The 26,983-nt window shown below is 38.5% G+C and overlaps 1 protein-coding gene and 1 non-coding gene across 5 annotated transcripts in view; one reads left to right on the top strand and one right to left on the bottom strand.

The window, feature by feature from the left end:
* Positions 1-26,983, bottom strand: part of SYBU (syntabulin) — an 89,683-nt gene that overhangs the window by 50,621 nt on the left and 12,079 nt on the right. For all 4 annotated transcript variants that reach the window (XM_049773878.1, XM_049773875.1, XM_049773876.1 and 1 more), the window contains exon 4: positions 3,676-3,873. In XM_049773878.1, coding sequence (XP_049629835.1) covers positions 3,676-3,873 — 198 coding nt within the window. The remainder of the gene's footprint in view (positions 1-3,675; positions 3,874-26,983) is intronic.
* LOC126010178 (small nucleolar RNA SNORA51) lies at positions 9,513-9,644 on the top strand. Its single transcript, XR_007496306.1, has one exon. It is a non-coding gene; the product is annotated as a small nucleolar RNA SNORA51 (small nucleolar RNA).

Raw genomic sequence — 26,983 nt, 5'->3', positions numbered from 1 at the left:
GAACCAGTCCTGAATGTTGGCTGAAATGATGGACATGAAAAGTTGAAATGGAAACCAAGCTTGAATTATACATATATATGATCAACAGAGCTGTGACTGAGGAGGCAGGGAGGAGGGAGAGAAAAAGAACTTTGGAGAATAGTGAAGAGAAGGCCAGGAATATCCTGATGGGTCAGGATATGGCAGCACTGCAAGTATAAACCAATAAGGGGAAAATTTGTCAACTATGGGCCCGGAGAGATAGCACAGCGGCGTTTGCCTTGCAAGCAGCCGATCCAGGACCTAAGGTGGTTGGTTCGAATCCCGGTGTCCCATATGGTCCCCCGTGCCTGCCAGGAGCTATTTCTGAGCAGACAGCCAGGAGTAACTCCTGAGCACCGCCGGGTGTGGCCCCAAACAAACAAACAAACAAACAAACAAACAAAAATTGTCAAATATGAGAACTCAACATAAATCACTGATATGGGGAAGGTGGGGTGAGGGAGACAAAAAGAAAAGGTGAAAACAAAGTCAAGATGCAACCAGACAGTAGGGTGCATACTCTGCTTCTTTGGTGGGAACTTGGAATTAAAACTGTACAGGCATTAAACAAGAAAAACCAAAATGACAAAAGCCTCACTGTTCATTGCTTCCAAGAAGCTCCAGAACTGCCTGGCTGGGGACTGAGAGAGAAGGAAAGACATCTTTCCTGCTGTGTGGGTCTCTCTATTTTGCTGGAAAAGGGAAGCCTGGCTCCACACACCTTCCTATGCCCTTCTAGACATCCTGTGACTTCTGCTTCAGAAACTTGGGAAAGGGAATTTTAATACTTTCATTCTAAGGTGAACCAGCATTTTCCAGAATCTAGAACAACAGATCTAAAATTAAATAGGCTCCCGTTATTCCCTGTTATACAGAGCTTCCAAATATCTTCAGGAGCACTAATTACTTGCTATTTTAATGCATTGATATTGGCAAAGGAGCTTCATTTCAAACAAGTAGGGCGTGCATTGAGAGCAAAGACTAGTTGGCGCTGAAGAGGGATGGTTACTTGGGCGTGGAGGAGGCAGCATGCTTCAGTTGGGGAGCAGTTTCATCTTGTCTAACAAATGACCTCTTTATAGTTTATACGTTTTTGGAGTCAGCCAGGGGTCTCCCTTCCAGGATTTCCTCTTCATATTTATGAGGCTGACAGAGATACTACATTGAAAGTTCAGAGGACTATAGGTCATGCTGCAGATTTTTCTCAATACAAAGAGAATTACACAGAATTAGGGTCCATTCCAACCTTTTCAGTGACGTCAGAGGAATTTCAGACAACCAACAAATTAATTTTAGATAGCCCTTCTATGTTGGTTAAATGCAAAGAAAGTGCAAAAAAATAAAATCAGACCAACGCAAATGAATAAAAGATCATAATGCCTAGGCAGTAAGGATGCTTATGAGCACCAATAAGAAACAACTGATAAAAGAGGTGTTTTAAGCATTCCTTCTGGGCGAAGTTTACTGAACTAAGTAAATTCTGAATAAGGAGCTTCAGGAAACATCAGAAACTGTCCTTGCTATTTTATGCATATGATCTACGGCTTTAATAATCTCAAAGGACTTGAATAAAAAAATAAAACAGGAAATGCAGCCATCTTTCTTTTATTTTGAGGGGGCATTTTTTTCTTGAAGAACTAACATGTTAAGCAGCTTTTAGCCAGATAAATGATTGCCTTCTTCAGGATTAGGAATGTGCTCAATGTGAGTTCTGTGTGTATACACATTTAAAATTTTATGGCTGACATATGATTGCTCCTATATAATTGTTGGAAAAAAATGATAATTGTACATTGTGACTGTGTGTGTGCTGAAGATTACACAGGCACGCATATGCTCTGCCACTGAGCCATATTCCCAGTCCAGTAATGATACATTAACTCCCATTTAAGCTTGCTTATTTTTTCTGCATTCCTGTCTTCTGCCTTAAGAGTTTCCTTGGATCCCACCTCTGCAATATTTAATTATTTTTGAAGAGACAAGAGTGAGGGTATAACAAAGACAAAATAATTTCAGCTAGCATCCAAATTTTTAATTTTCTTCAACCTGTATTTTCTTTGGGATCTAAGAAACTGACATTCTTTCCTGCACCACTTAATCTCAAATATAAAGCCAGCCTTTGTGATGAGATGACAATATTGCAGTACTCACCACTGCATATCATTCTTTTTCTTATAATATTCCCAAACAGAAAAACTATTATTAAACTCATCAGGTCAGACATGCATCCGGAACTATTAAAAGCAATAGGAGTTTGCTTTCATGTTTTAATTTTTTGCTCTTGCTTTCTCTTTGGTTGACAGAAAGCAAGATGAAGAATAATCCATTAAGATTCCTATCAATTATTTAAGAGGAAGAAAGTAAAGAGAGATGAAAGAGGAGATAGGACCAATCCATGGCTCTATAGCTACAAAGCTGATTAAGCTCTTTGTACAATGACATCATCAGCAAACAAAAATGAGAAGTCAGTGTAAGAAATAAGGACTTTCAAAAGCCTTGAACCTATCATTTTAGGCTCAGAAATCTGTATAAAATAGTTATGAATGTTAGGGTAAATAAAAGGTTTCCTCAATGCCAATGCTAATGTTCTCCTGTTTCATAATTATACCTGTAATTTTACCAAAGTTGTATTTGTTCATATACGATCTTTATTTCTGTTTCACAATACTTCATATCTTGCAAAATTATGAAAAGTGATCTTTCCCAATGTTCATGGCACCTAAACCAATGCCACTTCAGACCAGAGTTAACAAAATATAAGTACTTTTATGATTATTGAAAACATGTCTATGTAACATCATATTCATATTTGTTTTAAAGAAAAATTTAAAACTAGGTTGACTAGATTGTTATAAATTTAGATCAAGATCATCTCCTTGATTTTTATTTTTTCATAATTTGTAGGTACTTCAGTGGTACCATGTACAATTTCTTGGAATAGCTTCTGATAGAATTATACAGTTTAATGTCTGTTAGACAATCTAGCCTACATCGCCTCAGCTCTGCTTTTTAGAGATGTTTGTATACTGGATGAATATAACACTATGCTTAATGACTAACCACTAATCCTGAAAATATCCTACAATCTACTCAAACTCCTTAAGTAAAATATATTGTTGAGTGTTGAAGTCTTTATGTTCTACACCTCAATCTTCATGTGTTTCATTTCAAATGCAAAATCCTGTATTTTTTAAGTACTGCATTAACATGTTGTTCCTCTATCTGTTTTGATTTGATTTTTTAAATATATAAATCTTTACTTAAGCACCTTGATTACACATTTGTAGTTGGGTTTCAGTCATAAACAGAATACCCCCCTTCACCAGTGCAACATTCCCATCACCAATGCCCCCCCCCCAGGCTGAGTGAAATAAGTCAGAGGGAGAGAGATAGACACAGAATAGTATCACTTACCTATGGGTTTTAAGAAAAATTAAAGACATTACTGTAATAAGGCCCAGAGATAATAATTAAGGGCTGGAAGAGCCAGAAGGACTGGCTCACAATTTGAAGCTCACCGCAAAGAGTGATGAATGCTGTTAGAGAACTAAGTACACTAGCAACTAGCAGGACAATGTTAAAGAATGAGAAAAGTAGAATGTCTGTTACCAAAATTCTGTAGTTTTGATAAAGCCATAAAAAACGTTCACTCACCTGGTTTTATAAGGCCTGACTTTGATTCCTTCTTATGTCGAGTTGACTGAAGGCCTCCCTCACTAGCCATTCCAATTGTGCATTTCTTTCTGATAAAATCAGCATCATTTCCAGGGCAAAATCCAACAGGGATGTTTCCAGAATCCGGGGGTGTCTTTACAGGAGACACCGACTGGCTACTTGGACAACCCGTGTCATCTGTAAGACAGGAAGCAGTTGCATTTAAGAAGATGGATATTAATTGACTCGATGGTGGTAAATTCACTTCACAATCCGTGTGGATCCATCTATTGACTCAAGTCTTACCCTTAGAGGAGTAAGGTTTAAATGTGTAAATGGAACCATTTCTCAATGAAACTAAAAGGATAAAGACCAAGATGCTGCATAAATGTGTTCTGTTTACTTTCCAGATTAACTCCATTGAATACTCTCTTTTCATATCCCATTACTTTTAGACAGTTATCTTGATAAAGAGAATATCAACTGTTAATCAGTAACAAATTAGATGACAACTAAATTTATACTATTTTGAAACTTATATTTTATGAATAACAGAACTAAAATAATTTATTATTTTAAATTATATCACTATGCTGAATAAAGACAATAAAAGTATAATAACTAGTTATCAGTATAAAACAGAACTGCCTTTGCTTCATTTTAGGGCCTTTATTCATTTTCAAATAGCACTGTTGAGAGGACCAAGTACATTGAGAGAAGTGAATGGTTTGTTCATTTTGATATGCTTTTCAAATTGAGCAGGCGGAATCATATGTGCAGAACCCTACTGGATCATTTATGGAAATTTTTAGTGCACTATTTATGCCTGCTGTCACTGCTTCTGCATGACATATTCTCTGTTCTTCCTGAACTCCTGAAGACTCTTTGACCCCGAGTTAAAGACTGATGAGAGCCTTCACAGTTAACATTGTTCATATTTTTCATCACTTGTTTTTATCTACCTTTCTCTTACATTTGCATGTCCTAAATTTCAACTTGGAGAAATTCAAGCTCTTCTATAAAGGTGCAAAGCTGATAATTACTCAGACAAGATTCCAGCATTTTTGCAAGGCTCAACAGGTCTGCACATTGCCTCAGTAGAGCCTTGTTCTTGATTCCAATCCCAAAGTAAATAAACCCTAATAAATGGAGGACAATCATCCAAAACCACCTATTGACCTTACGAGTATTTGCTTAAAATGAGTTTCATAAACGACTTCTTCTAGAAGATATAAAATAAATAATTGAAATCTATACTTCATACTCTACCTAGCCATGCCCAATCCTTTATATTTTGAAAATTATTAGACCCAATGAGATCAGATACAAGAATTTCAGGCATAAGAGAATTTGCACCTAGCATGTGTGAGGTCCAGGCTTCAATCTCCAGCGCTGCTAAATTAAAGAATTTTCAATATTGAGAAGCCATCAAAATTGTACTTAAATAGAAAGTAAATGAAAGTTTGATTTTATGACCAAAGTTATGAAGTTGAACATAAGACATAATGAACATATGAACATAAGAAATAATGAATGTTCTTATGAACATAAGAAATAATGTTTTCATCATTGTCAGTTCTTTGGAAAGATAAAATAAGATAAACCTTGTTTTACCCAAAACAAAGATAATCCCTGGTTTTCTTGTATCTATTTGTTTACAACTTAGTTTTTCCCCAAAATACAGATTTTCTTACATATAAATCTGGTCAGGACTGGCTCAGGACAGCTTGAGCTATACTAACTCTGTCCTACTCCCCAACCTGGGGGTGGTCTCTGTACTCAATAAAAATTTACAATTCTGGCAGGCACTGTCTCTCAACATGAGGTAGAAGATTGACAGACTACATGTGTTTCACCCTCATACTGGTCTGGATTATTTCATGTGGTGACCCTCCTTCAGACCCACTCACCCGGAGCTGGAAATATGGTGCATTGGGTCATTTTTATACATCATGAGCTTAATACTAATAATTTCAAGATTATGTGTTAACATAGAATTAGAAATATGGCTAACAATTTGGAATTGAAGGTTTCTGCTTGATTTTTTTTGCATTTGGGTTATTCCTAGCTGTGCTCAGAGAGCTTATTCCTGGCAGAGTTCTGGGGTTTATATGCTTGTATAGGGTGCCAGGGATCAAACCCATGGTTCTATTCCTCCACGCCTAAAAACAGAAAGCTCTTTAGGCAGTACATTAGAGAAGGCAGAGACAATTTCACCTGGAGATGTGTTTCCCTTCTCTTTAATATTTATAAACAGTATCTTCAGAATGCAGGGAAATGAAAAGATTAATACCCAAATAAGTCTTTAACTTATTTTCTTCATACAGCCTTTCAACCAATACAAAAATTAGTCACCACCCTATATCTCTATGTATGTCTGTATTTCATAATGAGAGGGAAACTACCGTAATATAAGCAGTGATCACTGGCTAAACAATATCAGGTTGAATAAATAGTACAGGAGTTAAGGCACTTCTTTTGCAGGCAGCCAATCCAAGTGGGCACACTGTAACATCCCCAAGCACTGCCAGGAGTGATTCCTGAGCACAGAATCAGGAGTAATATTGAGTACTTTCAGGTGTAGTATTAAACCAATTCCAAGCAAAACAACCCAATAATCCAAAAACTGTATGCATCAATTAAGCCTTGCACGAACCAGCTCCTAATGAAGTGCATAAAAAAGGCCACATCGGGTATATGTACCAAAATATATCATTTCTATAAGGGATCCATAGTCAAGAATATCTGTGAATTGTGAGAAAAAATTGGGACATTTGTTTATTTTGCCTCCTGGGACCTGAAGCAACAAGAGTTTAGTTGAGAAAACAATGGAGCCTTTCATGTTCCTACCACATTAGGCACATTTCAAAGAATGCAGTAAAGCCCAAGCAAAGGCAACTGAGCCGAATGTACCTGAAGTTCCCTTGGATATCCTATGGGGTTTTCCTACATTGTATACAAATATTGTGGGGCCACTCTCCCTAACTTTACACTTTCCCTTTTAACCTTCATGATCACATTTGAAAACTGACCACTGTTTAGAAAGTAATACTCTTTTTAAAAGATGTATTATAATTTTCATAGAAACCTCATAAACTTTGGGGGGAGAAAGGTCCTTCCAAGTGTTCAGGAGTTTCAGAGATCCCACTTGTAATTCAGTCAACTGGGCCAGTAATTCAATTCAAAGGCCTGAGGATGGGATACTTCTTGGATTATTCCGGGATTACCTGAACCACGGACACACCTGGACAGTGCTGTAGGTCCCTGGGGTCACATGTGGCATTGCTAAAGATCTCTACTGTTGCATCTAGGGCTGCTTAGGTAACCATGAGATCCAGAAACTAAACCAAGTTAAATGAATGTTGGATATGCACCCTAATAATTGCTGTATTCCTAGCCCCAATAGGATATTCCAACAATATATATATGATATATATATATATGTATATGTATATATATTCCAACAGTAAAGTCAGGCTGATTTATTTGTGTCTAATCTATGTACCTCAATCTATGTACCTTAATCTATGTACCTCAATACCTTGTCACTGATGACAAGTGATTTAAAAAATCAAATCCACTTAAATTCTGCTTTGACAGTAGATCTTGTTCTCTAGAATTATATGTTAATATAAATAAATTATCAATGGAAACAATTTCTAAAGTCACTATGAATTAACTCTCTGGAAGGGAATGGCAAAAATTTTGGTGTTTCACATTTCTTGAAAGTTTGAGGAGAGCAAGTACAATGCAGGATGGGTTTGGTATATTAATAATTAATTCATGAGAATAAGGTAAACTTGGGGCCGGGTAGGTGGCGCTGGAGGTAAGGTGTCTGCCTTGCAAGCGCTAGCCAAGGAAGGACCGCGGTTCGATCCCCCGGCGTCCCATATGGTCCCCCCCAAGCCAGGGGCGATTTCTGAGCACATAGCCAGGAGTAACCCCTGAGCGTCAAACGGGTGTGGCCCAAAAACCAAAAAAAAAAAAAAAAAAAAAAAAAAAAAAAGAGAATAAGGTAAACTTTGTCCATCCCCTTCAGAAAAAGTATGGTGAAGATGATTAGTCTAGTAAAAAGGGCAATTTTTAATTTTAAAACATACAGAAATACACACATATACACATCCATCCATCCTCTACTTATAACTTAAAATCTATTACACATAATAACTATCACTTCATTAAAAACATACATATAAAATTGAATGATGGGCCAGAAAGATAACTTAATGGACCAAGCACATGCTTTGTTTGCAATCCCCAACACCACATGGTCCCTTAAGGATTGTCAGAGGCAATTGCCAAACCAGAAGTAGGACAAACTTTGCTTGGAGTGGCCTCACAAAACAAAAAAAAAAAATCCAATAGATGAACAAAAGAAATATTGAACAATGTCCCATGCTCCACTCAATGTTCGAAAAAAAAAAAAAGAGTAGTGTGTGTGTGTGTGTGTGTGTGTGTGTGTGTGTGTGTATATATATATATATACACACACATACTATTTTCCAATTGCAGACTAGAAAAATAAATTATTAAGCCCCATAAAATATGAGACAAATAAAATATAAATGCTAATACTATTCATAACTAAACTACAATAAAAATCAAAAATTTAAATCATAAATATAGAAACCTTTTGATTCCAAAGTTCTGCCTCTGGAATTCCAGAGCACATTTGATTCTGAAGATTGAAATTGCAAATATAGATATCCTTTGACTAAGCTATTTTATTCTGAAATTTTTCCTGAAGATCTAATTTAGGTTTCTAAGATAGAAAACAGGTTGAATGGATTCAAAAGACAGAAGAGACATTCAGTCTATATCTTTCTGTGTTGTGAATCACATCAATATGTTACTCACTAAAAACATAATAAGTCAATATAACTTTAAAATGCAAGAAAAATGGGAAAAATAGGTATTGATTACAATGTAGACCTGAGGATAAATAACTATTCTTCAATCTATCTTTATATTACATATATATATTTCGATTTTACATTATAAGTTCTCTGAGAATAAGGACTGGTTTTAATAACAGTACAATGACTCTACTTACAATTCTGGAAAAGGTGAGCATAAATTATTTAAAATAACTTGAATTTTATTTGTATTGGGAGCCATATTGACAAATGTTCAGGGACTATAATGGTTTCCAGAGGTATGCATGGGGACCTTCAGTTTTGGGGATTAAAACTGAGTTATATGCATGAAAAGTATGTGCTCAGCCCTTCTAATTACTTTTCTAGCACTGAATTTTATTTTAAATACACAAGATACCTGATAAATTAATGGTCATCTTCTTTATGGGTTGCTAACTTTTAAGTTAATTTTAATTTGCAATGCAGAAGAGATCAAAGAGAAAAAAATAGAGGCATAAAATTTTCCTAGAATATACTAGCAAAACAAACAAACAAACAAACCCAAAAAGAAACAAAAACAAAAAATGAAAAACAAAACAAAACAAAACAAAACCAAAAACCATAAAACCAACCAGGAATCTGACATATTTCTAAACCACTGGTTTTCATTCAATATTATTTACTTTCATGCTTGCCTTCATTTCGTTGATTTTTCAAAATATTTAATAGAAAATTTCATTAGTCCGCTGCTAACAACTTTTCCTATAACTTGTTAGGCTAGAAAGAAATTTTAAAAGACTAATATGAGTCAATTTAAAGGGTCTTTCATGGTCAAAGTTGGAATAATCTGAAAATCAAAGAATAAGTACAATGACTTGTAACTATTATATATGTTTTAAAAATAAATTGGTGATGGGAATGTTGTACTGGTGAAGTGTTTTTTTTTTTATATATACATGAAAAAAAGAAAAGAAAAGATAAGGCCTCCCAATGCTTACCACAGGCTGTGCTCTTTACACTGACTGTAGAGAAAGAGGAGGTACAGTAAATGCACCCCATATACACCTCAGTCCAGGCCCTTTGTTGATTTTTTTTGTGAATAGGGGGACAAAAGAAATAATTTGGGGGTTGGGGATTGAGGACTCTGGTGGTGGAGTACATACATGTATAAGACCCTGGATTTGAACCCTGACATCATATGATTCCTTGAACACCACTTGCCCAAGAACCAATGGATCTGGTCCCAATTACAATAAAAATAAATTATTTTAAAAAAGGGAAGTCACAGTCAAATCTGTTCCTCCACCACCACAACAATAAACCTAATCAACCAAAACAAAACAAAACAAAACAAAACTAAAGAATGTTTTTAGTCAACTCTGTCTTAACTCACTAAAATTCAATGGCAGTGACCCAGGAATTAATTCTTTATACTGAAATTAAGCAATGAAAAGAAAAGAATTAGCATTGTGTCCTCTTTATAAAAAATAGTCCCTATATTTCAGTTTAAATCATTCCCTCATTGATATTGAAAGTTTCTTCCAACAAAGCAGTCTGGTTAAGAAAGTACGAGGAATAACAAGTAGAAAATCACTATTTTGCCAGTTCTTAAGAAATAACTGATTTGTGCAAAAAACACAATGGATAGTAGTACCCTTAGACAAAAAAGCTGGTAAGAAGTTCGTAGAGAAGGGATCAGACCTCATTCAACTGTGCCCACAGAATATTGTTAGCATTACTAACAGTGAAAAAAACAGGCACTATGTTCCTTAGGAATCCTGGAGAGAAACAGAACTCCTTATAAAATATTTTTCTCACACACATATAGACACACACACACACACACACAGACACACACACACACACACACACACACACACACACACACACACACACACACACGCCTCACGCACACCCTCGGGTCTAATCTGGCTTCAAAGCTAATACCCACCTTACAAAACAAACGGAGAACAGGATAATAAGTCAAACCGGAGGCTGGCAAACTTCAGTCTGCTGGCCAAATCCTATTCTCTGTCTGCTTTTGTAAATAAAATGTTACTGGAACACAGCCAAACCCAGGCCTTTGCATATTGTCTACTGTAGCTTTCAGGGTAGAATGGCAGAGTTAAATCATCAGGATGGAGATCATCTGGCAAGCAAGGTTAAAAATATTCACTGATTCTTTAGAAAAAATGTTTGACAGCCTGTGGGTAAAATAAAAAAAAGCAACCCAACCTTTTGTTGATAATTGAGGTTATCTTCAAAGGCCAAGAAATTTTTTTTTCAAAGGCAAAGAAATTTTGTAAACTGTATTTGTAATGAAAACAACACTGGGATGAAGCAGGAGGAGGTCAGTTTTCAAAAAAATAAGAAATGTATGAAGGCATAAGGAGGTAGATTTCTGGCATGATGTCTGCTGATCTACTTTAAAAATACTTCAGAAAAATAAAGGAAGGGGAGATACAGAAAATCAGAGAGAAATCTTGCTCCTTTTAATCTGGGTAAAGAGGACACAAACAGATTCTTTTCTGATTTGAGCATAGTTGATAAGATTCAAAAGTAGTTCATTTCTCAAGAACAAATCCCTCTCAATGAACATTTGAAAATGTATGCAGTAATATCGTTTAAGGAAATCATTTTCCTGAGGCGGAAGTATAGTGGGTAAGGCATTTCCCTTGCATCCAGTAGACCTGTGTTCAATCCTGGCATTCCAAAAGATCCCCCAAGAACTGACAAAAATAATTTTCTGAGCGCAGTCAGGAGTAAGCCCTGAGCACTGCTAGATATGGCCCCAAAATAAAAAAGCAAACTAACAAAAAGATTCTTCTTGGGGCTGGTGACAAGTACATGGCTTAATAAAATGCATGTTTTACATGAGGGTGACCGTGGTTCGATTTCCAGCACAACAGGGTCCACCAAATTCACCAGCAATAACTCTGAGTACTTTGGAGTGTGGTCCAAAACCCTACTCCCCTGAGTGAGTATTTCCTAGTAATGTAATAAGAAATGGCCAAAGGGAACAGAAGCTGAGAACTGGCCCAAAGAACTGAGCTTAACAAGGGAGAGGTTCATGGTACACCAATGGAGAGAAGATGATATTCTAAGAGAGAGTGTGTTTCTGATACACTTTGTGTGCATGAAACTCTATCATAAAAGTACTGGAAATCAGAGTTCCTCCATAAAAAACGAGGGAAAAATCAGTTTCTTCTTGAAAAGTTATAGATTGTTTTCAATTATTTCACTGTCATCAAAATGCCTTTAGTTATACACTATACATATAAATCACTGGTATTTTTTTATCATAATTCTGAAGTGTAATTACTAAACCTTCTAAGAAGCTTGAATCAACTTATATTTCTATTATGATTATGTAAGACTATCCTGCTTATTTAATTCTTTCTTGCATGGAATACCATTTTTTTGCACTTTTTACAGCAATAGGGCATTTGCCTTGCACGCAGTTGACCCAGATGGATGGTGTTTTGAATCTCAGCATCTCATATGGTCCTGCGTACCTGCCGGGAGCAATTTCTGAGTGCAGAGCCAGGAGTAAGATCTCTGCCGAGTATGACCCAAACAGAAAAAAAAAGGGGGGGGGGAGAAAATATATTTCCACTGTTGTATTTCGCATGTATTTAATTATCAATAGGGGCTTAATGTCTTTCATATGTTCACTGCGTTTCTTTATTCCACAAATTGTTTGGGCTCTTTTCAAATTTTTCTATTGTGTTCAGAATTCCTATTGAACCATCGGAAACCATTTGTTTTCTTTCAGCCTTTTAATAGTTTCTTGACATTCAGGCCTTTTTTCTATATTTGACTGTTAAGTCTCTTGGCATTTTCCTTTGTGATTTTCCCTCAACATGTTATTTTTATTACTTTATATTTTAGACCACACCCAGCATTTTTCAGGGCTTATTCCTGGCACTGTGCTCAGGGAGCAGTCCTGGTAGTGCTGGATGAGTATATATAATTGGCTATCATCCTTGTTGGCTACCTACAAATGAAGTGCCTTACCCACTGCACAATCTCTCCACCTTCATCCCCCAAGTTTAATTCTTAGAAAGTCTTTCTTTACTTAAAGTTCAACTAAATATTTAAATATATATATTTTTTTGGGGGGGGGCACACCCGGCTTTGCTCAGGGGTTACTCCTGGCTGTCTGCTCAGAAATAGCTCCTGGCAGGCACGGGGGACCATATGGGACACCGGGATTCGAACCAACCACCTTTGGTCCTGGATCGGCTGCTTGCAAGGTAAACGCCGCTGTGCTATCTCTCCGGGCCCTTAACTATATTTTCTTCTGTTTCTGTGCCTCCACTTTTCACTTAAATTAAATCCTTTTGAATTCATTTAAAAATGTACTGTGTGACTAGATACAAAATGTATTATTATTTTCTAGATTGGTAATCTACACATACTACTTTCCTATGCTATTCTTAGAAATTTTAAAAGTAGGGGCTGGAACGGTGGCACAGCAGTAGGGCATTTGCCTTGCAAGTGCTAACCTAGGATGAACCACGGTTCAATATCACAACATCCCATATGGTCCTCCAAGCCAGGAGCAATTTCTGAGTGCATAGCCAGGAGTAACCCCTGAGCGTCACCGGGTGTTGTCCAAAAAGCCAAAAAAGGAAAAAAAAATAAAGACATCTTAAAAGTAGTGACTATTTTATATAAGTGAAGATATATGGCAAAGTATAGATAGAAATATACTGATGGATATACATTTTCAAAATTATAAACTTATTTAAAGTGTATGCATTTGTACATATGTTCTTATTTTTAATTCATATGCCTAATAACCAATATCATCAAATCCATGTGATCACAATTGGATGACCAAAACGCAACTTTAACTTTCTTGCATCAATTGCATAAAAAGAAAACCCCCCACTAAGTTATAAAATCTAGGTTATAAAAAAAAAGCCTACTAGGTTATATAAAACCATTAAGTTATAAAAATAAATTAAGCTTTTATCATCCATAAAAATTTTCTTCGAAGTACAATAAACCTGTCTTAAAAACTTTGGTTAATTTATGAATTTAGGTCTCAGAGCTCATTTGTTTTAGTTGTTGGTTTTTTTCCCAAAATGTTAAAACTAAGTAATTCCAGAAGACATAATTAAAAATAACATTGGGAGGAGCAAAACATGGTTATGTGCCATAATATCTGAAACCATTTGGTTATGGTTTGATGCTCTTCAATGGTCGATTACATAATTTGGAGAAGAAATCATTGCTCTTTTACAAAAACATTGCTTAAAGCAATTTGAAAATCAGGTTGACTCTCATGAATGACAACAAAGCCTAGATTACTAGCTCATTCATTCAGTAAATTTTTATTAAGAGAATCAACTAGGTACCAGATATGGCTATTTGTAGTGTTATTCTTTGTTTGTTTGTTTGTTTTTGTTTTTAGTTTTTGGGTCTCACCCGGCAGTGCTCATGGGTTATTCCTGGCTCTGCATTCAGAAATTGCTCCTGGCAGACACAGGGGACCATATCAGATGCCAGGATTCGAACTACCATCTATACTGGATTGGCTGCATGCAAGGCCAACACCTACTGCTGTGCTATCTCTGTGCTATCTCTCCAGCCCATATGGTGTTATTCTTTATACTCTCTCTTTCTCTTTCTCTCTCTCTTTCTCTCTCTCTCTCTATCTATCTGTCTATCTATCTATAAATCAGCATTTTTATAACTATAATAAAATATCACCCCTTAAGACTAGATATCTGAATTCTGTGAACTAATCAAAGATTACTGAAATGCACAGACAGAATATAGGGAAGGAGATTAGAAGACAATACATACATTGGCTAATCATATGATTAGGCATGTGTCAAGTCAGGTTTCACCTCTGGCAGTAAATAGTCCATGAACATTGCTGGGTCTGGCCCTGGAGACCCTTTAGTATTACTAACATGGTTCAGGTCATCAATCAGAGGACTGAAGCAGCACCATCCTCTTAGACCCTCTCACCCACTAGCCCAATTGGCTGACAATCACCAGTGGTACTCCCAGGTCTAGAGCACCATTTTGAAATGCCCTCACCCCTAGGGAAATAGAATATAGAGAATGCAAGAAAAATAATGTATATTAAGCAGCAATATGTGACAAACATAATAGTTTTTATCATATAATTTAATTATAACTTATTTTAGTTGAGAAGATTGAGACTCAAAGAAACCACTTTGAGTTTTATTACTTTTATTATTTTATATTTTGAACTACACTCAACATTCCTAAGAATTTACTCCTGGCTCCGTGGTCAGGGGGAAATTTTATGATTTGGGAAGGCAGGAGAGACATTACAGCAAGTTAAGTGCTTGCTTTCCATATGGATGATCTTGGTTTGATCCCTGGCACTGCCTAGAATTCCTCCAAGCCCTGTTGAAAGTGATCTGTGAGCATAAAGCCCTAGAACCAGCTGAGTGTAGCCCAACACCTACCCCATGGAAAATAAAAGAGAGAGAGAAAACTATTTTATGGCCAAATTATTACTGAGCAACTGGCTCAGGATTCAAACTGGGGACCATCTAACTCTAAATCCCTGTATTCTCACAGCCACATACTAGCTGTTTTCTAAATTTTCTCGTTTTCAAGAGGAAACGGCAGTAATTTTGGGAATACTCAAATTAAACACAGACAGAAGAAAGCCAGCTTATACTAGGCAGACCACAGACATGAGAGACAAGAAACTCTTTCGAGTGAGTTGTTTCAAGTTTTCCAGTAATCTTGCTTCAATACAAGTAACCAAAGAAACTCGCCTTTAAGACTAGTTTGCATTCTTGGATTTTAATAATAAGATCTCAACTTCCATTCTTTCACTTAATTTTAGTGTCTGTCTGGAGTGAGAAGTCACAAGTCAGGAGTGAGAAATCACAAGTCTACAAGGCTATAAACAAACTATGCTTCAGTATTGTACAGGCAACTTTATCTAATATCTCAACTGTCCCTCCTTTTATCCATCTATCCATCTATCCATCCATCCATTCATCCATCCATACATCTTTTCTTTCTACAAGTGAGTACTGATTACCTAATTTGTATATTAGGTAGTCTTCTAGATATTATGAATATAGTGATCAAGATCTTTTACCCTCGAACAGTTCACATTCTAGCTTTTGAGAGGCATATTAAAAATAAAAATACACAGGCAGAATATTTTGATGTTTCAAAAGCTAATTGCTTATCTAGGTTAACTACATAGGTGGTGGGAAGAAACTTTGTTTGAAAGTCAAGGAAGGAAATAATAAGAGATAATAAAATTAGAAGTCATGGAAATGGACATAAACATAGAGTGTGCTGATAAAACTGAAAGGTGGCCAGAAAGGTGGCTATGAAGAAAAGGACTAAGGATGAGGGTTTTTTTTGTTGTTGTTCTGTCTGCTTGTTTCTGATTTAGGATTGAACTAAGAACCTCAGTGAAATAACTTGCATTAATGAATCAATAAATTAATTTTGTCTTGCTAGGGACAACACCTGGAACTTCACACATGTAAGTCAAGCTACACACCCAGATGTTCTTGTGCTTTATTGCTGAGCTATAATACCCAGCTTCCTAGGAGGATGAGAATGAAGGATTTGCAGGGGTCTCAAACTCAATTTACCTGCGGGCCGCAGGAGACAAAGTCGGGGTGATCCTTCATTGCAAAGTCAGTAGTAAGCCTTGAACATTGGGGAATGTGACCCAAACAACTAAAATAAAACAAAACAAAAAAAGATTCCTCTAGGGCAGGGCTACAAAATGTTGCACGGAGGGCCGTTTGCAGCCTGAGGGCCGCGAGCTTGAGATCCCTGGATTATAGAAACTTGAATACTACAGAATTTTAGGGCAAGAACATGTAATTTAGAGCAATGGAAGCCAAGTATGCATTAAGCACAATTTTGTTTATGACAGATTATTTTGACGCTAAAGAAGTTTATTTGTAATGAGTGCCCGAGTATAAGACAAATTCTAAGCACTTAGCACATTTCTGAAACAGCTTAAACTTCTTTGAGATAGGCACTAATGTTCTCTGCAGGGAGAATAGAAAACAAGCTCTAGTATTAAACCCATGCTCAAAATTGCAGTCAGCTCACGGCAAAGCCATGGTAGAAAATCAAAGGGGTTAAGTCCAGAGCTTCCTTAACAGTCATGCAAAGGGCCTCTTCTGGAATGAAAGGACAAGAGCAAATTACCCCATGAAAATGTTTTTGTCATGCTAGAAATCAGACATGATTGAGTTTTGTACAGTGAAAGTGTGACAATTGAGAAAAGTAATGCATTTGGGATGGCTTGGAAAAATAATTAAAAGCATTCATTGATGATAATGAAAAATAGGAAGAGATCAAGGGGTGTTTTGAGGGGTGTTTTTGCTGAAGCCAGTAGGCAAGTGGTGATTATTTTTGCATTGGAAAAATTGGGTTATTATAATCATATAAGGGTAAAAAGAAGAGTTTGGGGTTGGGAAATCTTAAAAATATGGTACAAATTAATCGACAATGAAGACAGGAGGTGAAGGGTTGAATAGGCAAAATCTGCTTCAGGAAGCAGGTGAAGATGTAACTTTACCCTACAGGTGAGGTATTTAGAGCTGTGAAACAAGGGGAGGAAGAGAAGCAAATGGAAAGAGCACAATCACTATGGAAACCAGGAAGAAAGGGAAAGCCACAAAGGTGGCACAAGGACTGGTAATAAGCGGAACCCTCAGAATGGTGGGTTCCAAGAAGCTATGGAATAAAATTTTTCCTGATGGGCTTATTTAGTGGGGCTGAGTGCTGCCGAAGGCAGAAGAGCGGATAGCTGATTTGCCAGTAAGATCATTCAAAATGCAGGGCTAGAGCAGATTATGGAACCAGGATTCTGGACAAGTTCTGCTGAAAAGCAGAGACATCAATGGTAACTGCTAGAAGTGAAGAAATAAGAGGTAGTGTATTTACTTGAAAGCTATCAAAGTAATTCCAGCAGAGGCCCAGGAACTGACAGCTATATATTTAAAATAAAAACCAACAGTGGCGCTGGGAGGGGTGATGGGTGAGAGCTATTTCATGAACAAGTGGGCCTGGTTTCTTAGAGACAAAATAATCATTTCCCATGTAAACATTCCCAAGGATTTCTGGGCTATTTTGGTGTCTTGCAAGATCCTGGAAGAGTCATTCTGGTACAAACCTTGGTAATAAGAGTGTGGAGGTGACATGAGGCCTATCTCCGAATCAGAGCCTGAAATTGCTTTTCTACAGGGACTGAGTTGCTTCATTTTGGGGGCAGATGACGTGGAAATGATTTGGAGTGAATAATACTTGATTCAAGTTATCAATGTAGTGTCACTGGCAAATACCTTTAGGATTTTGGGGGAAGGAACAGTTGTGGATGTTTGACAATCAGAACAAGAAGACAGGTGAGTCTGGGGAAAATCAGACTGGTAAACTCTTCTGCTTTCCAGAATAAACAGGAGGTTAGGGAGATGGCACAGCAATGAGGGCATATGCCCTTCTATAAGCACTGCAGGGTGAGGTCCTGGAAGTACCCTCTTTTCTCCAACCACCCAACATGGCCAGGGTGCCTCTGGTGATCCCTGGCCCTATAGGGCTTAAGCAGCCCTGCACTCTCAGACTCCAGCATTAAAATGCCAGTCAAGATGGTCAACTTTGGGAGCCCCTCCCTAAATTAAGCATGCCCATTTTTTTTTCTTTCCTGAGTCATATCCATTTATTTGCAGTTTCTAAGAAGTGCCTTTTAAAGGCTTGATTATTTTTATTAATACTACTATTATTATTAAAAAATCTAGAAGCTTTTGTCTTTTATTTATTTGTTTGCTTGCTTTAGTTTTAGGTATTGTGTTGGGACACACCCAGTTATGCTCAATTTGCTCCTAGTTCTGTGCTCAGGAATCACTCCTGGTGGTATTTGGGCTACCATATATAACACAGGGCATTAAGATGGGGTCAGCTGTATACAAGCAAGTGCCTAAATCACTGTACTAGCTCTGGTCTTTCAGTTATTATTATTATTTTTTTTTAGGGGGCATGCCTGGCTGTTCTCAGGGCTTATTCCTAGTTTTGTACTCAGGGATCACTTCTGGCATTGCTTGAGGGGACCAAATGGAAATCAATGAGTTGAACCCAGATTGGCTGCATGCAAGACAAGAACCCTACCAGCTATATTATCAGCTCACTGACCCTCTCACTTATTATTGTTTGAGGGGTCATTAGGAAAGTAGAGTGGAGGCTCTGGATTCAATCTCTGACATAACAAAAAGGAAAAAAAAAAGGAAAATTGGTAACCACTCTAAGGGCATTTGAGTTCATGCCAACTCTCTTCTAGATATGCAAATTTCTCTTCTTTACTTCTATTTTTACCCATTTTAAGAATTTAGAGGTGAAGATGGTAGTGAAGGTGAAGAAAAGGACAAAAATTGAGAGCACATTAAAGAAAAAGTAGCTTACTTATAATTTATGTGATTACTATTTGTAAAAATTATTATTTTGGCTAATAATATCTACATGTAGCGAAACAAATCATTAGGAGGGAGAGGAAGAGAACACTGCCTTTTAATGGTTGCCTCAAATTTGTGGGGCGGGTGTGGCAAGAGAGAACAAGAGAGAGCCAGCAGAGGAGGGTGCCTGGAGCTCTGGGGAAAGTGAGAGAGAGTGGAGCAAGATGCATCTGGCTGAATGCTGTGTATTAGGCCTGGCCAGGGGGCCCAAGCCCAGGACCCCAGACCCCCAGGTTCTCCCCTGGTTTCTTCCTGAGCCCACCATTCTAACCTCCAGGCTTCTCCTCCTTTTATTTCCCATCAGTTGACTATCAACTGTAACTGTACAGAGGGTGGGTCCTAGTCCATTGACAGTTAACGGAGAGGGGGGGCATCATCACCCTGTCAAGATACATTATACAGTAACACTATAAATATGGGTTTTCTCCATTAAAACAGAAACATGGAAAGAAGAGATGGTGCATCAATGATCCAATTTCAATGATGTCCATAAGAAAAAGTTCTTAGTCTAGAGAAATGGATCGAAAAACTGCTCGAAGAGCATGATTTGCATACAGGAGGCCTAAATTGGATCCCTAGCACCACACTCACTGTACACATGGTCAAGCCTGTTGTCATCTCTGGTACAGCCCATGGTTCTATAAGCAGTGCAAGCAGTGATCTCTGAACCAAACCACAGCCAGGTGTGACCCAATCCTGGTCAGCCTAGTCAACAAATACAGGCCACATGTTGTGGGAGAAAAAAATTGAAGAGTCAGCAAACCTGGACCTTGAATAACACTGTTCTAGAACCTTGCCCCTATCATCACACCCAGACTTCTTTTCCTTTCCACCCTCACCTGGTCTTGAATAGTTCTAACTCCAGTCTTGGGAAGAGTCATCACTTCCAAACTCCTTTCAACCTCTTTCTGTTTCTTCCATTCTTGTCTGCCTGAGCAAAAGCAATGACTGAGCGGAGCTGGAAAAGAGACTATGAGCACCACTGAAACTGTGATCCCCAAATCAAAATAGTTAAAATACATAAAATAAAGTTCTCCTTTTCTTTTTTTAGTATTTTTTTTTTTTGCCACATCCAGTGATGCTCAGGAGTTACTTCTGGCTATGCACTCAGAAATTGCTCCTGGCTTGGGGGATCATGTGCGATGCCCGGGGATCGAACCAAGGTCCATCCTAGGTCAGCCACGAACAAGGCAAACACCCTAGCACTATGCCACTGCTCTGGCCCCATAAAGTTCTCCTTTTAAAAGCCTTACAGAGGGAATGTTCCTCACAAAATGAATGGCTAATGCAAAGTCAGCTCTGGGAGCTGGAGAGAGCATAGCAAATCAAATGCTTGCTTTAAGTGCAACCATCCCGGGTTCAATCCCCAGCACTCTAAATGCTACTCCAAACACTGCCAGGAATGATCCTTGAGTTCAGATGGTTGTGACCCACAAACAAAATAAAAGTTGGCTCTGGGCAACAAGAAAAAAACTGCCATTAGCAAGGTAAAAGGGACTTCTACAGCACAGAACACTTAGTTCTTGAAGGCTGGACTCTTGGCAGTATGTCTATACCTCAGTTAGTTGTTCAGAGAGCATCTTGCCCTGGCCAGTGCTCCATAAATATTGACTGAACAAACAGACACAATGGCTCATAGGTCAAAGAGTGCATGATCTTGCTTAGGCAACAAGCAAAGAAAAGAAACAAGATCATATCCACTCTAACGTGTTTAAAAAGCTGTATTAGTTTTGAATTTATGTGTATAAATATTAATATGTATATGAACATTACAAAAAATTCAACTACTTGAGTGGCTCGGATTATGGAGAGCAGTTTCAGGGTTTGGCGGCGGTTCTAAAGCATTCTGAGAACCAGGTTGGTCTCCTAGGACTCCTCTCATCAAGGGCATCCACACAAAAGAGGGAATAAGGACTTTTGCCAGCAGGGTGAAAATCTGCTCTGGGAACAGAGGGCCTGGACCAAGTCATCAAGGCAGAAGACAGCTGAGTAGAGCACCAGGGGAAACCTAAGCAATTCCAGTGCCCAGGAACCAGCAAAATAGCATTAAGAGCACAGGCTCTGTCAGCTGTTCTGTGGCCCAGAAGGGAACAGGGTCTCCTCTGGCTCAGCAGGAAGAGACAAGGGCTGTCTCAGAGTAAAAAGCTCTAGAGAGTGGCTGGTGCCAAGCTGTAGTCTGGGAAACATGGTGAGCTGCCTTTGTGCTAAATAGCTCAATACTGTCTTGACTATAAATGGCACAGCTCTCTGAGCCTTCTGACTTGCATGACTGGAAGAAATGATTCCAGAAGACTATTCTTCACTGCTCCCCAAATCTGCCTGTGTTGGCAGCAGTCACCAGCTCTATTGGTGCCTTCAGGCCTGACCCCAGGGAAATTCTTCTTCACTATGGATGGTGGAGATGGTGGTACATGGGGGACGAGCAGATATTTGCAAAAGATACATATTCCTGGCCTCAAGGTCCAAGTCCCTGAGAATGCGAAACCCTTTGTAGCTTTCTTAGCTAGAGCCTGGTGTCATAATGGGAAGATGGTTCTGCTTCCTGGTGTTCAGGAAGTGAGCTCTTCACAAAGAAATGCTTCCTTCTTCTAGTAAATGATCTGATGGGATAGTAAATACATTCTACTTAAGATATTTCTGTAGCTACTGGCTCTGCAGTACTCCATGGACTTCACTCAAAGAAATACTCAGTCATTCCCATTCTAATGAGGCTGCTACCAAGTTCCTGAGTAAGGTGCAATGTGGGGAACTCTCTTGGTTCTTACTTCTTTGGGGGTGACAATTTCTGGAGCAGTTAGGGGCCTAAGGAGACACTGAAAATCAAGACCATGAAGGCAAAAGAGATAGTATGGGGGATAAGGCACTTGCCATATACCTGGTCAACCGTGGTTTCATCCCTGGCATCACTTATGGTCCCCTGAGCACTACCAGAAAGTTATCTCTGAACCAGAGCTCAGCCAGATGTGATCCAATCCTGCTCAACCACTAACCCTGCACCCTAATTACAGGCTATACAGCACGAAAAATATTCAAGGATCATCGAACCTAGATTTTGAAGTTCTCTATTCTAGAAATTTCTACCCCTATCTTCACACCCAACCTTTCTTTTCTTTCCACACTCAGCCAGTTTTGTGGGGTCTTAACTCCTGACAGAACAGAGTTATCACTTCTCAATTCATGTCAACCTTTATTTCTCTGTTTCCTTCATTCTTGTGTGTTTATTCTCATATCTTCACCAAATGCCTGCCATCTGATAATTCCCTTATCTTTGTTCTAAACTGCCAACACTTGTTTTCATCTTATTTCCTTGTTCTTATCTCGGTTCATGTTTTTTTGTTTGTTTGTGTGTCTCCTCTCAGTCACATCTCAGTCTCATGCAATTTGGGTTCCATTACCACATTTCTGGAAAATTTCTGTGTAAGAGGACTGATGATCTGGTGTGTGGTCATCAGCCTACCAGGGATTCCATTTTCTTTTCTTTTCTTTTTCTTTTTCTTTTTTTTTTTTTTTTTTTTTTTTGGTTTTTGGGCCACACCCAGCTTTGCTCAGGGATTACTCCTGGCTGTCTGCTCAGAAATAGCTCCTGGCAGGCACGGGGGACCGTATGGGACACCGGGATTCGAACCAACCACCTTTGGTCCTGGATCAGCTGCTTGCAAGGCAAACGCCACTGTGCTATCTCTCTGGGCCCATGGGATTCCATTTTCTGCCTCTTTAAGCTTTATGAAAGTTTGGTGCTTCCTGACCTTAACCTTAACCTGTGTCACTTGAAACTCTCTGCTCTTCCTGAATCTCCCTCATTCTTTGGAATAGGAGACTCTGGCTCTACTTATCTCCACTTCCCTTTCAAAACACTAGTCCTCAGGTACCTTGGCTTGCATTTTTGTTTACTCTAACTTTCTTCCCAACTGCAAGCCTCAGGCCTCTCTTCTGCCACCATTCTGCCACACTCTCCTCTTGGGGAAATATTATCAAGTCCCTAGACTCTAGGTGCTTATGCTGCCTTCTTTCCAAAGCCTCAGATCTCATTTTTATCCTAAAGTTAACAAAGGTTAATCCAAACTTATTAACCTGACTCGTTAGTCTCCCCAATTTTGGGACTCTGTTCATCTGGCAGAAATGATGACACAACTCCTTCTTTCCCATTTGCTGACAAAGGCCAAAGGTCATGTTACAATGACCCCCCCCTCCCCCATATATGATTGGTCTTTGACTTACATAGCTACTCTGGCCTTCAAAACTAACAGAATCCTCATCCATTCCTACCTCCAAAATCCACTGTCCAACATATAGCCAGAAAAAATAATTCATATTAAATGACTGCTCACCACACTTTCTAGCTGAATCTTTTCATAAAGTGTCTATGAAGTCTTTAGGATTAGCAGATTCAGCTGTTGCTAATACCTATTTCATACAGAGTTCAAATAGGAAGCTGGAATTTTAACCTTGAGTTCCATTTAAGTGAGGTGCACAGACCAAATCTAGGGTGTCCTCAATTATCATTTGTCTAGTTGCTTTCACTCTACCATACTGATCAAACTCCTGTAAGGATCTTTGAGCTCCTGGATCAAGTTCTTAGTGTGGCAGACAAAGCTTTTCCTGATCTGGCCCTGCTCACCTTTCTAATCTCACTTCATGCTTTTAACACAGGGCTAGGGATGCCAAGTCCAGGCTCATGTTTATCCAGTCTACCACACTAATCCGTATCATTTTTTTGAATCCTTAGGTTTATGAAATGTGAGAAGCAATTTAGGTAATAAATGGAACAACACATTCAAACGACAGGAAAAAAGGATGTATGGCATGGGCAGGGCTAAATGAACTGGTAGAGAGATACAAATAGGTGAATAAAGGTAGTTGTGTCAGAATCACATTCAAAGCCATGCTATTCTAGACATTTTGGTGCCAGGGTTAATGTAGGATTCTAGGTGACTTTTCCAATGCCCATGTTTTATTCAAAATTTTTGTAGCCTTAGCACTTTGAAAATGCTTACTGGATATTTTTAGAGGCTGGCAAAATAGCTGAATGTCATGTTACTCTTGGGTCAGTCTTCTTTTGTTTTCTTTCTCTTTTTCAGTTTCTCCATAGGGATCTAGATTACACATATAATAAAACCAGTATTCCTACTTCTAGTAGACCCCCAACTTATCCTAATGCAAGAGAAAGAAAACACAAAGGAGTAAAATATGGTTCTGAAATAAGCAGACAGGTCCAGAGACCTTAGACAATGAGTTTGGGGAAGCCATAAAACCAATATATCACGTAAAATACAAGTATGCAGCAAGAACCAAGGCTCTGATTCAAGAGATTCTGAATGTACACACCAGAGTCCAAAGTTCTCTCTTCCTCAACACACCATGGATGGCTATATCCACACAAACACCTTTCCTAAGGCAGTTTGGAAAAGATCTATGGAATCACTACTCCATTCTGAAATCCTCTCCCCAGCCCTGAGCATTCCATTTTGGGCTTCTCTGTATCTCAGCTAGGGTTGATATTGCACTTTATACTTATTTTTATACTTGTTTTACTTCTCTTCTCCTAATTCCTTCATTCTCTCAGAATTTTCTTCACTATTTCAGAACTTAGCTTCTAAAATTCATTTCTGTGAAACAGGTAAATGAATGAGCCTAAAGCATTGATTGGGGTCTAGGTGAGGCATGACTTTTCCCTTTCCCGTCAAGAACAGAGCATCCCCAAAACCTCAGAATCAGCATGGCTTCCTGAAATTCAGGTGGTGAGGTGACTCACACCTCCAGTAGATGCAGTGGGTGTTTGTGCCAGGCCAGCATCATTGCAGTGACCATTCAAAGAAAGTGTTCTGCAGTCTTCGACCAGTCTTGAATTCTCATATAGTTACTTCCCTGAGAACACCATGTCCCTACATTTGATGGGCAGAAGAGATCTCTACCACAAAGAGGGTCCCCTTGGGCCCGGAGAGATAGCACTGCGGCGTTTGCCTTGCAAGCAGCCGATCCAGGATCAAAGGTGGTTGGTTTGAATCCCGGTGTCCCATATGGTCCCCGTGCCTGCCAGGAGCTATTTCTGAGCAGACAGCCAGGAGTAACCCCTGAGCACCGCCGGGTGTGGCCCAGAAACCAAAAAAAAAAAGGGAGGGTCCCCTTCTGTCCTCACAGGGCCAGTTAGGGGAGAGGGCAGGGAGGAGAGCAGGAGAGAAACTGGGGACAGTGGTGACAAAAACTGTACACTGTGAAGGGTGTTGTAAATTGTATGATGGAAACTCAATCATGAACAACTTTGTAACTGTGGAAAAAGGCATCAACTGTATAATAACCATCATGTATTTACAGTGCTTAAATAAAATAAATAAAAGACTAGAAAACCAAAGAGAAGATTATATAACAAGAAAAAAGGAGAAATGTTTTCTCCTTTCTTTTTCTACCACCTGAACATAAATTAAAGCCCTTCTAAAAATAGAAAGAGCATTACTTCTAAGCTGAATAATATGGAAGTGGCACACATAGAGAAGTTATCATTTCTAGGAAATGGGGAGAATAGTTGTGGGAATTATTTTCTGTCTGTTTTGGGGTCTGCACCCAGTGGTGCTAAGGAGTTACTCCTGTTTCTGTGCTTAGGAATGACTTGGTGGACTCAGGGGACCATATTGGATACCAGGAATAGAACATGGATCAGCAGTGTGCAAGGCAAGCATTCTATCTTCCATACCACTGCTTTGGACCCCAAAATCATGTTTTCTTTGCCTCATGGATATAAATGTTTACACAACTTAGCTGACTCCACTTCTACTATCTTTGGTTCTTGTTAATCTAGAGATGAATGTCACTTTGGCCTTATCTGTGGATCCCTTCTATGAAATTCCAGAACATCGAGACTAAAGAGCAGTGAGATCAACACTTTAGTCAGCACCAAAGTCCTCTGGGAGTCAGTGAATTCCTGGGTGTGAAGGAGCTAAGCAATCTGTACAAGTTTTCCTGAGGATGCTCCTACATCCTGTAGACAATGTCATATGCTGCTGTCCAGAAACAATGCCATAAAATTGAGTATTTTCCAACATCAAAACTTCTCACATTTACTAACATGCTTTCAGTCATGGTACATTCCCCCCTGATTATTTTCACAGACCTAAGACTTTGTTTTTGATTTTTGTTTCTGGTTTTAATTTTTTTTGGTTTTAATTATTAAGTGACAAAAATTACTTCTGTCCTCTTAATTGTAATTACCACATCCTCCAAGAAATATGGCCTCTGTTGTTCATTTGTATCTGTTTCATTAGTTGCTTATTCCTGCAGCTGAGACAGTAAAGCCCTTGGAATAAATATTCCATAACTATACAGAGTTCTATGCTCATTAAAATGATACTAAAGTCTTAGGGGCCTTTTTTCCCCCTTCACAGCAGGTTGGCATTCATTCAATTATCATGCAGTTTGGTCTTGCAGCTCACTTTAAGCACTTCATCTCAATTCTGATTGTGTTCAAAGGCTTACTCTATCCAGATGCCAAGTTTTCAAAACTGGACAGAAGTAGGGCAGAATATTATGCTTGCTTAAAATCAGGTGCACCAGACTGTAAATTGCTTTAACTATTCTTCCCACAAGCAGTAACTATCATTATCTTTAGATCATATATACTTAAAGAAGGCAATCTTCCCTGCCAGCCATGACAAAAACCTAAATAATTTCTGCAACCCCCTCACTCAAGACTAAACTGCAAAGGATATCAGCTTAAATTTAATTGGTTCACCTGGTACTTTTTTTTTTTCATTCATGAGGTCATAGACTTGCCTACATGACTATGATGTACCCAATTAGAAATAGGTAACTCAGAGAAATCACTGGTCTACTGTAAAGTGACCAGTGTTCTTTGATATTCATAATTTGTTCTATCAGTCACTTTTACAAGGAAATACATGGAAAATTAGCTTAAAGCCAAACAATACATCTATCTCTTCTATGGGGTAATTGTTGCTTCAACTAAGCTAAGAGGAA

Source organism: Suncus etruscus, chromosome 5, assembly GCF_024139225.1.
Source record: "Suncus etruscus isolate mSunEtr1 chromosome 5, mSunEtr1.pri.cur, whole genome shotgun sequence".
Classification (NCBI taxonomy): domain Eukaryota; kingdom Metazoa; phylum Chordata; class Mammalia; order Eulipotyphla; family Soricidae; genus Suncus; species Suncus etruscus.
The sequence above is the reverse complement of the archived record's forward strand: the minus strand, read 5'-3'. Positions and strand labels throughout refer to the sequence as shown.